The sequence below is a fragment of the Rhipicephalus sanguineus genome, chromosome 1 (assembly GCF_013339695.2).
Source record: "Rhipicephalus sanguineus isolate Rsan-2018 chromosome 1, BIME_Rsan_1.4, whole genome shotgun sequence".
NCBI lineage: Eukaryota > Metazoa > Arthropoda > Arachnida > Ixodida > Ixodidae > Rhipicephalus > Rhipicephalus sanguineus.
In genome coordinates, this window is record NC_051176.1 from 330,390,006 (window position 1) to 330,406,826 (window position 16,821).

Consider the following 16,821-nt stretch of genomic DNA (forward strand, 5'->3'; position numbering starts at 1 on the left):
TGCGTTTTAAAAACCTGGCCAAGTAACGCTTTTGAGTTAAAATGCAGTGTAACACTTGGCCAAAAACAAAACAGTTCCTTTTGCACAATAACCCATAGATGTAGCGGCAGCGTGCTGTCCGCCGTGTGAAAACGAAACTGTGCTGCTGCCTGTCGCATAGCGACGTGGTTGACGTAATGTGCAGTATTGGCACAAGCCTCGATGACTTGATATTTCATTGTTCTTAAGGTGGTACTAATGAATTTGGTATCACAGGCTGACTTCGCAGAACCAAGACATTATTTGGCAAGCACGCTTTACAAAACGAGTCGATCAAGTATGAAACTGGAATTTTACTATTCGAACTATTCGAACCTCCGGAAAATAAGTATAACGGTTTATAATACTAACGGAAAATAAGCATAACGACGATGAAAAGGTGTGCAGCATGCTTGGTCTTGCATTTTGGGGTGCCGACGTGTGAAGCTGCTAGCCACTTCCACCAGTGCTCTGAGCGGTCGCTGTGCGACGAGCTTGGGTGGGGGGTCCGCTGCTGATGCGACAAGTGCCCATCTACGATTCCAAGGAGCCAGTGGGCGATGCGATTTGTTGCTTGTGACGAAACACAATGCAGCTTCTTCGCTTTCGCGAAAAAGCCGTAACTAGTGCATGACTTCGAGCAGTAAGCTCGGTCGCGGTGTGCGTGGCCGCGGTGTGCATGGCCGCAGTGCCCGAAGTTTCAAAGTATGTCATGCTCGATCGCGAGTACAAAGAGTCATCCAGCTATGGTCTTCGTCACGAGGTCCGATGTGCTGACAAGCAGAACCTCTAACTGCAGGTCCCAGAGTCGGCCCGAGATGCACCTCCGCGATGTTCGTGACGAGAGTGGCGCACTATCGCAATCTGGTGATTGACGTTCCGCTTGCAGTTGCCAAACTAAAGCGTAATTATATTCTAAGTGATCGTCGACCCGTGAACACAGCACAAGCGAACGCGTCACTAAGTAGCGCGACTGTCGACAACCGCGACCTTGCGATGTGCAAGCAGCAGACGACGCTTTCCCGGAGCGAGACCGGACCAATGGAGAGGCGTGCTGGAGCAACATTGCAGACGCAGACCATGGGAGACCTCCAAACGAACTTTAAACATTTGCTTTTTGTACACTTGCTTCTTAATGGAGGACCTAGCTGAGGCAGGAAATTTGAAGATAGAGAAATGCCCTTTCAACGAGCCCAAAATGGCGGCGCCCGGTTGTGCCATTGCGGAGCTATAATGCCTTTAGAATGTAATTTAGAATATGCTTAGGAATCCTCTGCAACCTTTTTCCTGTAATTTCGCTTCGAAGTATTCGAAAAATATCCGAGAAATATTCGAAAATTATTCCATTCGATTCGCACTCAAACTTTATTATTCGAATTCGCTTCGCACTCAAAATTTTGTTATTCGCACTGTTAACCTTTCTGATAGGTCGAAGTTTGCGAGGAGAAGTGGATTTCCATGTATCATTCAGAAGCGCTGTGGTTGGATTTTTAGCGAATGAAACCATTATACTACTTATTTTACGGAAGTTCGAATACTTCGAATAGCAAAATTCCGGTGTGAATTGAAACGACTAGTTAGCACTATTAGAAAATATTCGAAAGTTTAAATATTGTCCCACCCCCAATAAAAAGTAAATCAAACAAGGAAACAGAAAAGGAGAAGGAATCTAAGCACAATTATGCAGCAGTAAAGTTATTATCTAGAACTTTGTTCTTAACCAATCATGAAAGAGTGCCTGGTTATATTGTTTAAGCCAAAAATGCTTCCGGCGAGGGCCACTGTGCACCAATGCGGCAGGCAGGTATGTGACGATTTCTTTGCCGAGACTGAAATACTAAATATTCTGATATCAATGTTGTGACCTATGGTAAAGGCTTCTTTGACTATCAGCCTATGCAATCTGCAAATAAAAAATGGGTTGTTTGAAAAGCTTAGAGGGTCCCTTTATTATACAAGGCCAAGTTGTGCTAGGTGTGCATTTCGAACTTGTGAAAAGTGATGCAATTATTTATTACACTCTTGAGGAACCCAGTTCTCATACCATAATGAGTGGTCTAAGAACTGCCCTTTAAACTTTGAGGGTTTTTGCCGTAGATGTACGGTGGCGGTTTTCCGTCCCACAAGGTCTTTGCCGTATGGGTACGGTTTGACGGCGGGTACTGTAATGACGATGCATGCTCACTGGGATGTGCTGCCACCTCCTAGGTCTTACAAGAAGCGGTAGAAATTTGATTGTGCTACCTTCTTGCGGAGATAAATAGAACTGATTCCTAGCTTCAGCGCCTTGCGCGGCCTGCGGCAACACCTTTTTGTGGCTTTGCTTTCCCAGGGTGATCACAACGGAGGCATGCAAAACTTGATTTTTATCTTTATTGGCACTCCCCTGCAAGGGCGGAGGAAGTTGATTTTCATCTTTAGGGGTGCTGCTCTTAGCTCACGAGGTATTGTCGCTCTCCTTGTTTACTGAGATTCCTAGGAGTTCTTCAGATGCACGGCAAAGTGGCAATACGGTCGAATGCACTGCCTGTTCTCTTGACACCGACAGTAATGACTCTTCCAACACTGATTTTGCTTTTGCTTTATGTCTGCAGACAGCGATAAGGCACTATGTATAGACCCGCCTTTCAAGGAATACCACACTCTGAAATACTATTGAACATTTTCAGTTCTGAGTGATGCTGACACCAAAATACTGTCCCCGATTTTTTTTTTTTTTACTATTTCTTCCCGATATTACACATCTTGTATACAGTCAATGTGCGATTTTTCAGACACCCTAGGGACTGCGAAATCGTCTAAAAAATTGGGCAGTCCGAAAAAACGAATTCGTGCTTTTTCATTCTGCCAAGCAGTCAAATCGCCACAGCCATGTCAGAAATATTTTCAGTGCCTCCCAGTAATTTATCAGGCGATTTGATGCGTGTTCAGGCTCTTGGGAATACAGTAGAACCCCGCTGTTACGTTCCTCACTGCTGCGTTTTCCCGGCTGTTACGCCGTTTTCCGCCGGTCCCGGCATAGCTCCCATAGTATACAATGTACTGGGAACCCCGCTGTTACGTCGTAACTGTCGGACCGTTCCCGTATGATACGTCGCGAAGTGCGCTCGGAGCCGACCGAGTGACTACCGTGACAACCGAAGGGAGCGGTCATTGGTGCATTTTCACGCAGCTTGGCCTGGTTTGACCGTAACATTAGCCGCATGAGAGGTGCAAGCAACAGGATCTTTTGATTGATGCAAACAAATGCATCGCCTTCGAGACTGGCATTTACTATTGACAAAAGCATAGCCTTTGAGATTTGTATTTTACAAACATGGCGTCTATGACGTAATTGCTTGCGATAGCAAGGCCTTCGAGATTGGCACTCACTTCTGCCATCGCGTTGGCGTAGACTCATCATCATCGTTATTTATCTGAGGACGGGAGGAGTTCGAGCTGGTTGGAGCTCGCATGGTCGTGCGCAAGGAGGTTAAAATAAAATTTGCTGGAGTGGAGGAGGCGGCCCTCAGCTGAAGCCGCGTGCCGCCATCTTGCCATAGGCAGAAAGCGCGCCTTCCGCAATGCATGCTGCAGCGGCCGCATAGATGTTCTAGCTGTTCTCTGGCGTGGTGGCGTCCAGACGTTGTTGGATACATTGTGCGTTGCGTACGGCTGTATAAATCGAGCAAAAAGGTACTCTGGGATGAAGTTTCAGTTGTAAGCAGAACATTTCGAGCTCGATGAAAACTTCTCTATATGCCGGAACATATGCTGACAGCCCGCAATCTGTCTCCAATTTCAAATCTAACGGTCATTCTTTTTTCCTAACCAGTTTCGTAAGGACTCAAATGTTTGAAGCACGTCGGGGCAGGCTGTTTGACGGGAAGTCTGGAAGCCAAAAGACGGCGATCGCATATGTTAGAGGCACTTTTCGCCAAATTGTTTCGACCGGACTAGGCTGCGACCTGGGAGTTCTTCGACTAGCTGTGCTTGACGCATTTGTAAAGCACTTACAAAACCCAGTGATACACATTCTTGTGCTTGTTGATACCACTGGTGCGGAGCGCGAATAGGAAAATAACGCACTGCTTGCTATTAATTGAAATTATATAAATAGGCGAGATTTCGTTATTGGTTGCCCTGTTCGTGCTATAAAAGGGTAGCTCGCAACTACGAGGTTAAGTAACGTCATTTGGGCAATATACAAGGACCTTTTTTTTTCTTACATTCGTGCATTTTTTCGTTATATTTGTATTTGCTTTATGCAGTGCAGTGATCGAGTAAATCCAGCAGGTCTGAACTGTGCAGTGCTCTTTCCAGCTGCAAATAAAGCGACCTAACCGATCGCCCAGGGGTACTTCGGCCGTTAGATGCGTTCAAATTGAAAAAAGTTGAAGATGGGACAGTTGCATTACGATGAAATGCTTCATCTTTTCCAAGAAGAGATAAAACAGCTCAAGATGAAAATTCTGCAGCAGAAAAATTGCACACTAACCAAAAAGAGCGAGGCTCGATCCTCAAGCGATAATAAAGGAGATCAAGGATCAAAAGCTCATGTGTGATTAGGGCAGGGCGATGTTCACTGCAGCCTTCCCCCATACATACAGCAACCCCTAGGGCACGGAAAGACCAGAAAGGCACGTATTACATCCGAGCTGCGGGCGTTTGCGTTAACGCTGCACTTCTATTCTCCATCAGCTTACGAGTACGTACGCACAAAGTTTAATCGCGCACTGTCAGCAGAGCGCTCTATACGAGAACGTTGTACAGAATTCCATCAAAGGAAATGCTGGCTTCACAGATGAGTCACTGTCTCGAAAAAGCTAGCCCAATGCCGCACGAAAACTACTGTACTTTGATTGTTGATGACAAATGAGAAAACCTGTTGAGATTGTGGGCGACTAAACAGTTAGATATGCGGACTTTGGGACTGGAATACAGTAGAACCTCGTTGATACGTTCCCGCTTGATACGATTTCCCGGCTCCTACGCTCGAAATCGCGAAAATTAAAAATAACCCAATACAGTTGTGTGTAATATGTTCCGGTTAATACGTTCCCGGCAAATACGATTATTCGGCAGCAACGTTCAGCACCGCGGAAAACTAGGGTCGTATGATACGTTTTCTACTCAGAAACTCTCATTCAGGTGTGCGAAAAAAGGCCCTCTCAGCGACGGCAGCTTCTCCGCAGTGCCTTTCCCCCCTCCGTGCTTTCTCCGATTTGCTCAATTGTCCCCTCCGCGTCTCTTCCGAATTGCTCGATCGCCGCTCTCTGTCACCCACGCGGCGACGCGGGCCGTCACAATCTTTGAACGGCTTGCCGCGGAAACACACATGCCGCTGCCGCATCGCCACCGGTGCACAACACGCCGCGTCCCGTAACCATAGCAACGCCGCCATTGTGCCTAGTCAATATGGCCGATAATTTCCCGCACACTTTTCTCCCGGAGCGCAATCGTTTTTGGGTTGCTCCGCCCGGCGCAATTCCAGTCGGCGTTCGTATTTCTCTGGCTGGGCAGTTCTGCCTACCAGCGGGTCGTCAGAAGCTGACAGAAAAGATTTGTTCTGGAAGATATCTAGGAGGTTTCTGGTTATCAGACGCCAAAAACGAGACGATGTGCGCTCGCCGCCATCTTTGTGAGGACTCGACAGATCGCAGTGCGGGCGCTTGGGGACTTCACCTTCGGTTGCCATTACGCCGGGCGTTATCTTTTAAAGCCCATTTCGCCGTGCGAGATGGTGCGATTACTAGTGGCGGCGAACATACCAGCGCATGTCTCAAGTTAAGACAGAACGCAAACTGATCAGCGCGAGTGTGCGACGTAGTATGCGATAGCCGCGAACAGCTGTCGCTTTCGGGGACGCTTATCACTCTCGCGAGATATCGCATATCGTGTTGTACCGCGATTTTTACGTGCACTGCGAAGAGTTGAGCTTGTTAAGCCTTTAGCGGGGCGGCAGTTTTCCTTCACGGACGGGGCGAGTCACGCGTGATCTTTCGAACGTACGTGATCGTATCCCAAATGCGTATGTTCGAGAATATCACTTCTGCTCTTCGGCAAACCTAGCCCCATATTTCCAAGCGACAATGCAGAAAGAACCAACACTCATGCGGCGCAAAGTTTCGTCTGCTGACATGGCGGTAGCGTTTCTTTACGTCTACGCCGGTTGTCTCAGAGTTCGATTTTGCATTATTCGGGTTGTCTCGGGATTTCAATACACGTGACCACGACGTTATTTTCGGTCAGGATCGGAACTAGCTGGCTGATCTCAATTTTTACTGGATTCGGATCGTACGTTTTCCCGGATCATACGTTTATTTTCCGCGTTTTTTTCGGAAACGTATCAACGAGGTTCTACTGTACATGATGACAGACTATGCTCGTTGGCTTAAACTTATGACTTATGCCACTTGGGCGTTTTTAATTGATTCATTGACAGGGTAAGAGAGAGCGGTCGAGCCTACGAAATAGTATAGAAAAAGCTGTACCTATTGAAATAGTGTCGACTGCAAGCTGAATGCCCTTGAAGCACGTCCATGCAAAGCCAAAACTATTCTTTTTGGAGATTTTGAGCTTGTCTTGAGAAAAGAGATGGCTTTCAAGCCTTGACGAATATATATCCTTCTCGATGAGCATATCGAGTGTGGTGCTTTGGACCCACATTTATATTCCGCTCAAAGAAAGTGCCCGAACTCCATATATGCATAAGACTCAGTCACATGACGAACGAAATAATCAGGAAAATGAATGCCGAGAAGTGAAGTGTGCTCTTACGAGGATAAGTATTAAAAAAAAAAAAAAAACAGTGATACAGGCCCTTCGGTGTGCATGCTTGTAAGGAAAACGCCAAAAGAAACAGAATAAAACTGACCGCATTCTTATCTGCGATTTCGCTCCTTATTCTTGACAACTTCTCCCTTAATGTTCGCCATTATAACCATTAAAAACCACGGCTGAAAGACGTGGTCAGCGCGGCGGGCGCGCTTTGGCTCCCGTTTCTTGCCTATGGCAAGATGGCCGCCGCGCGCGCGGCGCGGCTTCACTGCGGCCCATTGGTAAGTATAGGCGGCCTCCACTCCAGCAAGTTTTATTTAAACCTCCTTGGTCGTGCGCGCGGTTCGTGGTCGGACTCGCCGCGCTGGTCGTGATTGCGTGTGCTTAGTTCTTTCATGCCTACAGCTGTTGGTGTTAAAAAAGATCACATACGTTGATTACATTTCTGTGGATGAGGCCGTCCCCAGCTCCGCGTTTCTATCCGTCGACTAGATCGTGGCTGAGCGCGCCAATTTTCGTGCTGCTCGTAAGCATTGAAATAAAATTCTGTACCACTAAATATTTTGTCGTTTTTCCTGTTTTTCGGCTCTTGCGTTTCCTGTCTCTTACGTTTATTTCCTACGGTCCCTTCAAAAATGTATCAGCAGGGTTCTACTGTACATTCGGTAACTGCCGCAAACCCCATTTTACTACGTGCCAACCGCCAATTGCAAATTTGCGTGTTGTGATGAGGGCCACTGATACCATCGAAATGCGGAAAATATTAAGGCTCTCTCACATCGAGCATTTGAAAACAATGATGCGGAACACAAAGGCCGTGGTGGAGGAGCAGGTTTCGTCCTACTTTCCCCAATGCGTGCGCACATGTAAACGATGTGCTATTGCACGAAAATCTCCGCCGACACACAGCATTAGCTGCCACACGAGCCGATTGTGTGCAGCCCATCACCTACTAAGCTGATGTGCGCCGTCACTGACGGGACGCTTGCTGCACCGTACGCATGCATTTGTTGTGAAAGTGCTCATTATCCCCGCTCTTTTCTTGACCGCACACAGGCGCGGTGGTGGCGAGCTGCTTTTGTTCGTGAAGGCAGCACGTCTGTGCTTAGCCGTCTCGCACAAAGAGGCGGCATGAATGGCGGCGTGGCGCATTTAGTATGCTCACAACTGGGTTAGTCCATGTGCACTACCGAGCAGTTAGCTGAAGACGCTCATCATAAAGGGCTGTCAGCGATTAAGTCGTACTGGCGCGTTTGCCACCTGCTGCCATCACGCCTCCGTGCATTTCCGCTGCTTATCCATGAAGACATCGCTGCAATGCACTGTGATAGTGGCTCCGGATTTTTGGTCTGCCTCACCCCATAACACTTATGCATTGTGGCAAAGCTGGCTTTGGGACAGTGCTACGGTCGTAAACAAATCGGCTCGCGAAGGCGCTGGTTTGAACTTAAAGAGATGATAGACGCGGCAGAGGTGGGGTCTTCAATTAATGCCGTTTCGGACCTGGAGTTTGGGCAGAAAGTCCGAAAAATCGGATGCTGAAGAGTTTTAGAGTTTGAAATTTCAGACGTTTTTATACACTGGCGTCTATGGGGCTTGTGATGATGCCGCGAAAGCATCCGAACTTTCAAGCACGTCCGAAAAATCGGCAGTTGACTGTATTCAAAACCCACAATAAAGTGATTTGACCATCTGGGAAAGATTAAAAAAAAAAAAAATCGACCCTCAAAGGGTTGAAGAGAGAGCTGAGAAAGGAAACTTCCGATGAATACTTCTGGCATACAGTGTTTAGCGAAGTTGTGCAACTTCCACCAAAGTCAACTGACCCAGCCAACCCAGCCCAGCTCTTTTGTGCATACCTTCACAAACATATTATTTTAAGCACAGCTGAAAATAAGTATTCCGCACTCATGTGCCAAGAGTGTGCCTTTCATGTGTGAATAAATTATGGCAAGCATGCTGAATAGTGGATGTCACCGAGGAAAAAGCTTCGAGTTTGTCCATACAGCAGCCTATGAATGGCATCAAACCACCACCCCACCTCCCATTTTTTGCGATTTCAAGTATTAACATGCAACAATGCAAGTAATCAATCTCAAAAGAAAAAGTACTACTGCAATACTTACAGCTCTCCTTTGTCAACTTCAGAAGTTCCAATTTCACAAGCATCCTTTAGGTGAGAGCCGGAGTCGTCTATCATTGATAAGCCTGGGTAAAGTGAATAAATGAACGAATTAGACAAGGGACACAAGAGGAAACATTAAGGGAAAACGCTAAAAGCAGTAGTGGTCCAGCCCGTTTAAGATATGATATGGGTCAATTTCGGAGCAAGACTTGCACAGAAAAATTGTTTTTGATCACTTGAAGCAGTGCAGAACAACAGAAGTGTGTAGAGATTTGGTGCAGCTACTCATGAAAAATATATTCTGAAGATATATTATGTAGAAAGAAGCCTGTTTTTTGTAAAACATTTTTGTGTATGTATGCAGAAGTAAGCATGTTCTGAAGGTATAAATCTTTGTGAATGTATATGTATGAAAAAAAAAAGAATGAATATGATAGCATGTAAAACCAAGTAATGTCTCATACTACTGAAATGTGTATAATATGTCACTTATTTGTATATGTGTATGTTACTGATGTGTAAATGTGTATAATGTGGCACTGACGCAGACTGTATCAGGAGGTCAAGACCTCGTCAGGCTATTTAGCCTTTAGTCATTGCCTCCCGCAGGGAGGAGCGGAAACTTTATTGTCAAATCAATGAGATTTGAGTCCGGCGTCTTTTTAGTGGGCCTGGGCACCCACTGCAGACACGGTTCCGAGACCTTGTCTCGAAGCGGCTTCCTCGGCACGCTGGACAGCCCAGAGTTGTGCTGTCAGGTTCGAGCTGAGCAGTGCGGTCTTCCAGCGCGAGTGGAGGCTGGCGGTGGAAGAGACGGATGAATCGGCACTGTTCGATTTGTCTATTAAGCCCCGACACTTCCACAACATGTGGCTAAGCGTGGCAACCTCGCCACACGAGCTGCATCTGTTTGTAGTGTGAATATCTGGATACAGTAGAACCCCGCTGTTACGTTCCTCACTGCCGCGTTTTCCCAGCTGTTACGTCGTTTTCTGCCGGTCCCGGCATAGCTCCCATAGGATACAATGTATTGGAAACCCCGCTGTTACGTCGTAACTGTCGGACCGTTCCCGTATGATACGTCGCGAAGTGCGCTCGGAGCCGACTGAGTGACTACTGAAGAGAGCGGTCATTGATGCATTTTCACGCAGCTTGGCCTGGTTTGACCGTAACATTAGCCGCATGTAAGGTGCAAGCAACAGGATCTCTCGATTGATGCAAACAAAAGCATCGCCTTCAAGATTCGTATTGCAAAGATGGCGTTTATGACATAATTGCTCGCGAAAGCAAGGCCTTTGAGATTTGTATTGCACGAACATGGCGTCTATGACGTAATTGCTTGCGAAAGCAAGGCCTTCGAGATTGGCATTCACTTCTGCCATCGTGTTGGCGTAGACCAAGGAGGTTAAAAAAAATTGCTGGAGTGGCGATTATTGCGCAATAGTGAAGCCGTGCCCACCAAAAGATGCCGGCTGCACCCGCCATCTTAGTAGGGGCACGATAAACCATCGGCATTTGGCGAAGGAAAGCGAGCGTTTTCCACGCACGCCAGAGAAGTTTAATGTGGCAACTTTTACGGGTCAGATACTGCTGCAAGTGTGTCTTTGTGTTACTAGTTTCCGTAAATAAGCCTCAAAGTCATGGCAAATTTTAATGGATATCAATCGCCAATACTTCCGCGACGGGTTACTTTTGTCGGCAACAACGCTCTTTTATTTTATAATTAACGTAGCTCTTACACTAACAGATCAAAGCCATTTGATCTCCAAGTAGGCACCATATTACTAACATCATTTCAGCATCGAACAAAACGCTCGGTTTTCTTAAACGCCACCTCCAACTTTCCCCACCCCATGTTAAATTACTCGCATATAAAGCACTTATCAGACCAAAATTAGAATACGCATCTGCCATCTGGAGCCCGCATCAAGCATATCTAATCACTGCATTGGAAGGCGTTCAAAATCGGGCCACCCGATTCATTCATTCCTCATATTCATATGACGTCAGCATTTCACCCTTGAAAGCTAAATCCGGCCTATCACTCCTTTCTTATCGTCGCCGCATTGCTAGCCTTACCCTTTATCATAAGTTCTTTTATTCTTCTCTCAATCAAGCCCCGTATATCACAGCCGCCTCACGCATTTCCCACCGCACCAGTCATCCACTTCAAGTTGCTCGCCCGCCATCACGCACCACTACGTTTTCTGCTTCATTATTCCTCCGAGCAGCTTCAGACTGGAACGGCCTGCCCTATGACATTGTCACCATTGCCTCATCATCTACCTTCCAGGAACGCGTCACTGATCACCTGCTATGTTAATTTGAAACTTCGCCGTTTGTCTTATTTGCAATGTTAATTGAATCTTCACTGTTTGTCATTTATTTGTAATCCCACCCCTTATGTAACACCCCCTGAATGGGGGCCTTTAAGGAAATAAAACTGAACTGAACTGAACTGAACCAGAAAAGAGCATGTCTCCGAGCTCTTTGGTGGGCAAAAGCTGGCTTCACTTTTGCTGGCAAGGCGTTTTGAGAGCTTCCACTCCAGAATTTTCTTTTAAACCTCCTTGGCGTAGACTCATCATCATCGTTATTTGTCGGAGCCTCGGAGGACGGGAGGAGTTCGAGCTGGTTGGAGCTCGCATGGTCGTGCGCACGGTTCGCGGTCGAACTCGCCGCGCTGGTCGTGATTGCGTGTGCTTAGTTCTTTCATGCCTACAGCTGTTGGTGTTAAAAAAAAATCACATATGTTGATTACATTTCTGTGGATGAGGCCGTCCCCAGCTCCGCGTTCCTATCCGTCGACTAGATCGTGGCTGAGCGCACCAATTTTCGTGCTGCTCGTAAGCATTGAAATAAAATTCTGTACCACTAAATATTTTGCCGTTTTTCCTGTTTTTCGGCTCTTGCGTTTCCTGTCTCTTACGTTTATTTCCTACGGTCCCTTCAAAAACGTATCAGCGGGGTTCTACTGTACATGGCGTGCATGAGTCTGGGGTTTCTGTACGAATCTGTTTGTAATTGTCTGTAGTGTACCGCTTGCGCCCTGTTTAGCCTATCGTGAGGGGATGGGTATACGCGTCTCTGTAACTGGTAGTGTGTCGTGATATCGTGAAACCTGGTCATACGATCCTCCCACGCCCAGACGTTTGCCGTACCCGGCGGGGGCTCTCTTCCTCCGATGATGCTCGGTGAGTGTTGCCTCGAGCAACACAGTGAGCCGCTTCGCTTGGGGTGCTCAGTCCGGTGTGTGCCTGTATCCACAGCAAGTGCCTTCGGTTATAGAAGTCGACCTCTCCTGGATGTACGGGATGTCACTGTAGTATGTGGCACGCCTCTTGTGAGACGCGCCCGTTCGCAAAATTGCAAATCGCTGATAACGTATGTGGCCTTGGTCTGTGTGAGGGCCAGTGCTATAGCCGCTTCCCCTGCCGCTTCGGCGTGTGCCTTGTTAACGGTCACGCTCGTGAGGTATTTGCCTCGATGGCTGGTAACTGCCGCCGCGAAACTCTTCCTGTCTGGATAACGGGCTGCATCTGTGAAAACTGCTTCCTTGTCGTTGGAGTAGCTATGGTTCATGCTTTGTGCCCTGGCTTTGCGCCGTCCCATGTGGTGTTGGGGGTGCATGTTGCGAGGCAATGGTGGAACGTATATTCGCACGCGTACTGCTCTTGGAATTTGGACCATGATGCCGTGCTGCGTGTCGTATGTTATGCCGAGTTTTTCGAGCATGTGTCGGCCCGGGCGGGTCTTGGTTAATGTGGTTTCTTGGCACACGCTCGCTAAACTTGCACCATCGCGCGCGCCAACTGGCTGACGCAGGCCAAGAAACCACCGCCTACTTATTGGCCTACCGCTGCAATGGAGCCGGCGAGTCCCTGCCGCAGCTGCTTGCGTTCGCTCAAACCACGGCTGAGGGCAGCATTTTCGCTGCACGCGAATGCGCTAACCACGTGGCGCGCACTAGTGCGCTGACCAATAAAGTGCAAGCTGGTTTGAATCATCTTCGTTGGCAACTGGGCTCGTTGCTCTACCAGGGGCAATATAGGCCAAAAAGGCTCCACTGTAGTGCAGGCAGGCAGAATTACACATTTTGACAGTTCACGAAAGTGGCACTTGGGTGGGCACAGCAAGAACAGGCAAGCAGTATCATAGTAAATAGCACAAATGGTGCGGTAAGTAAGCTAAGTAAGCTAAGGAAAGAAACAATAGAGCAAAGCCCTGACACTCACTAGACACAACCACCACCTCACCACCACGAATAGGTGTTGATGCTTGTGGGACTGGATGGGTCTCTTCAGGTTTCAGCAACTCTGGTGAGGTTGGGCGGTCCAAAGATTTAGGCGGTGTAACTTCTATGGCCTTTGACCTATTTGAAGAAAAAAGAAAAAAGAAAAATACACTGTGAGCAGCCACTACTTTGTTGGGCTTTTAATGCATTGCACAGCTATTCCAGCTAGAAGGTGTGTTAAGAGGGTCATGAACCACCTGTCGTGCTTGGTGAAAAAAAAAAAGAAAAAACATCCTGCGGAATGCAGACACTGCTATGAACAGCCCAGCCAAATCTTGCAGTCGTGCACGGCAAGGAGTGTTTACCAGGGTGTCTACCGAGTTGACTTTTCTAAATTCCCTGAGTTTTCCAGGTTTTCCCTGAGTGTTTTTGCTAAAATTCCCTGAGTGAAGCAGAACTTTGTTTTATGTCAAGATGGGTAGAGACCATATCGCTCGGTGATGTCACTCTCTAATACGCACGTTAGAAAATAAAAACGACTTAATCCCATTTGAATAGTACATATAACAGTTAAACCTCAATATAGCGAAGTTGGTAAAAGCGGCAACTCGCTTAGGTATATCAAAACTTCGTTAAACTGAAATTCGACCTTTCATGCAAGGCATAGTAACTGAAGGATTAATCTTAAACTGAAAATGCCACAAGAATGCTCAACTAATATGGCAACATGAAAAAACTTTTTTTTATTTTTTGCGTGAAAAAAATCAATTTTGTTGAGCGTGAAGTGCAGCAGTCACAGTTAAATGCCTTGCCGAGTGGCACATGTATATATGATAAAAATGCGGGTTCAATGCACTGTGGAATTGCGCTTGTTCTGCTGCTGCGGGTTGCTGTCAAATCCTCGCGCGTTGCTCAGAGCAATGCAACGCATTTGCTACCATGTTGCCCAGCCGAACCATTTGCTCTCTACGAACGCAAAACATCGAAAACCATCCCACGTTAGAAAAAAAAGAGTCAAAGTTTCACCGCGAGAGCAAAACAATAAATCCGATGGCAACAAAGAGGAATTTTATATGAATATAGGCTGGCAGCTCGCTCCTTCAGAAAACGCAGCCGCTGCACTGAGAGAAGTGCCCTATCTATGGCTCAGGGGCGGATTCAGGTACCTAATGGGGGGGGGGGGGGGGTACAAAGGCTGAAGCCCCCATTCAGCAGTGCATTTTGGTGGGTCACGCATATTCACAACAGCCCAGAGGGGAAAATGGCGGTGCGTAAGAAGCCTTCGTTGTAAATGTGCATAGGGAAGCAGGCAAAGGTAGAGCGATGAGAGAGGTAGAGAGCAGGGACAAGATTCTCTTTACCCCTTTTGGACAGTGGCAGGCAAAGCAACCTGAAAAAGGGGGCAAACTCAACAGGCAGCCTGACAAAGGAGGTGGACGACAGGCATTGAAGGGAGGGGGCGGGGGCTGGCTTAAGGGGGGAAGCGATCGCCGCTACGCCCCCCCCCCCTTGAATCCGCCACTGCTATGGCTTCAACGGAAGTTCTGCAATTAGAGCACAACACCTGCAAAGGTATGAGCCGTCTGCTGATCCCCACTAAAGATACCGCGGCACACGCGACCACGCCCGCTGGTACAAAGTACGCACTTCCTGTCGGATTCACGCAGCCCCCCACCCCCCAACCCGCTGACTCCTATCTCCATGTGCCCATCGCGCGAACGAGACGGTCCCCGTTCGTCGGCAGCGCTCGCGCGCTTTCACTCGCGCATGGAGCATACGACGCGTGGGTGATGTAATCGCGATTTGGACTTGATAAGGAAGATCATGGCGAAGGCATAAAATTCGCGTCGGAGTGTCTGTACAATTGCTTTCGCAAAAAAAAGCAATATAGCTGCGGGCTAAGATCCCATGAAAGCACGGTAACAGCCTGAATTACGGCACATCCGATTATGGTGGAAACGTTACTGTTTTCCGACATCGCGCGCCGAATCGAGCCAATGGGACCCGTGCTGGTGTCGCGAATTTCGGTCGCCGCTATGCCTTGGCTCTGAAAAGTTTTGTAATTCGGCTTTGTAGCAAACACCCACGTGGTGTGGCTGGTAATTGCCAGCTGCAGCCCCCCAAAATATCGGTCGACTGCCTAAAACTTGTTTCAGCATGTGCCCTCATCGGGAAAAAAAAGAAAAAAAAAAGCTTTCACTTGCAGTGAGTTACGCTAGCTCTTGCCTGGAAACTTATTCTATTCTTCACGGAGTCCTAAATAGCATATTTGAAGCTCGGGATCCGAGCGAGTGAGCTCTCCGATAACAGCCTACAAGCGTCGTCTTTTTTCTCGCCGATCGGGATGGCTTGCCAGATACCAGCCTTGTCGAAGACATCCGCTTCCTGAACGATCGCGATCGCTTGCAAGATAACTCAAGCTCGTTACATCTACTGCTACCGCTTCTACAACTAATCACGCTTGTTACTTGACACGCGGCGATAACAAAAACACCATATTGGGCGCTAACGCACAGCACGAGCGAGAAAGAATACAGAACTACCCCGCGTAGTCACAGAACACCCTGACAACATTGCGCGATACGATGTGTCGTGGTTCATGGTTCCCGCATGCCGCGCATTAGGCTCATTCTCTCCCACTCCACCGCTCCGAAGCGATGACAGCATCGAGGTGCGCCACTTCCCCGAGCCGCAGCGGCCGCTTGATTTGAAAAATGCGTTCACAAAATATCGAGCCAGCGCTACCGCGACTTTCGTTGCCTTTCAATAAAGTTACTGTGGATTTTCCCTGATGGGAGCACAATTTCCCTGAGTTTTCCCTGAGAATTTCCAGACTACCCAAAATCCCTGAGAATTCCCGGTTTTCCCGGTTTTCCCGGTCGGTAGACACCCTGGTTTACAAGCGGAGAGCAAAGCTGTCATTCTCTCAGGTGTCCTCTTTTAATACAGAGGCCTGAGCTCACTCTCTTCAGAGCTGCCAGCGCCTGCTGTTTGACGTCAAACAACAGAGAACATACTATTGGCCAATAGCCAATATAAATCAAGACCGGTGTTTGCATTAGATACGCTTCTTGCCATGGGGGCCACCACGTGCTAGCACCGCGCTCCATAGTCTGTTAAGATTACATAGTAGCCATATTAGTGCCCACAGGAACCACAACGAGAGAGAGCGATCGCGTTTCATCACACGCGCTGACTTAGCTTCTTTCCCCCATGCCATCCCTCCCTGTGTAGCTTATAGTGCTCTCATTGGGACAAGAGAAAGCGCTTAAAGCGCGTGACAAATTCCTATTACTCTGCTCATTCTTGATGGATTCGAGGGATTTTTTTGGCAATGGATTCGTAAGGCAAACTTCGATACTGCAGTAATTTGATGATTACTTGGAAAAGTGGTTCAGAACCTCTTTATTATAAGTGAATTCCGATTTCAAGCAACCTTAGAAGCATTAAAATTCAAAGTTGGATCCACTTTTCAGTGCTTAGATGACTTCTGGGCTGACTTCAAGAATCTTTATGCATTACATCAGTTCAGACTAAGCCAAGTCACTCACTCATCTGAAGGCACCAGCTTTTCTGCCTTAACTTGGGTAGGTTCTTCTGGAAGCTTAGGAGGTGTCTTAGGTTGTGTCTCTGGAGCCATTTTCCTTTCAACTTTATCCAATACTGTTTCCTTGTCAGGAGTTGC

At 47.6% G+C, this 16,821-nt stretch overlaps 1 protein-coding gene across 1 annotated transcript in view; it reads right to left on the bottom strand.

Annotated features, from left to right (window-relative positions):
• The window catches only part of LOC119379539 (serine/threonine-protein kinase 10), a gene marked incomplete at both ends in the record, with an annotated part of 32,978 nt that extends 16,157 nt beyond the window's left edge, over positions 1–16,821 (bottom strand). Inside the window, 3 exon segments of the mRNA XM_049412006.1 lie at positions 8,904–8,985; positions 13,138–13,274; positions 16,688–16,821. Of these exon segments, the coding sequence (XP_049267963.1) occupies positions 8,904–8,985; positions 13,138–13,274; positions 16,688–16,821 (353 nt within the window).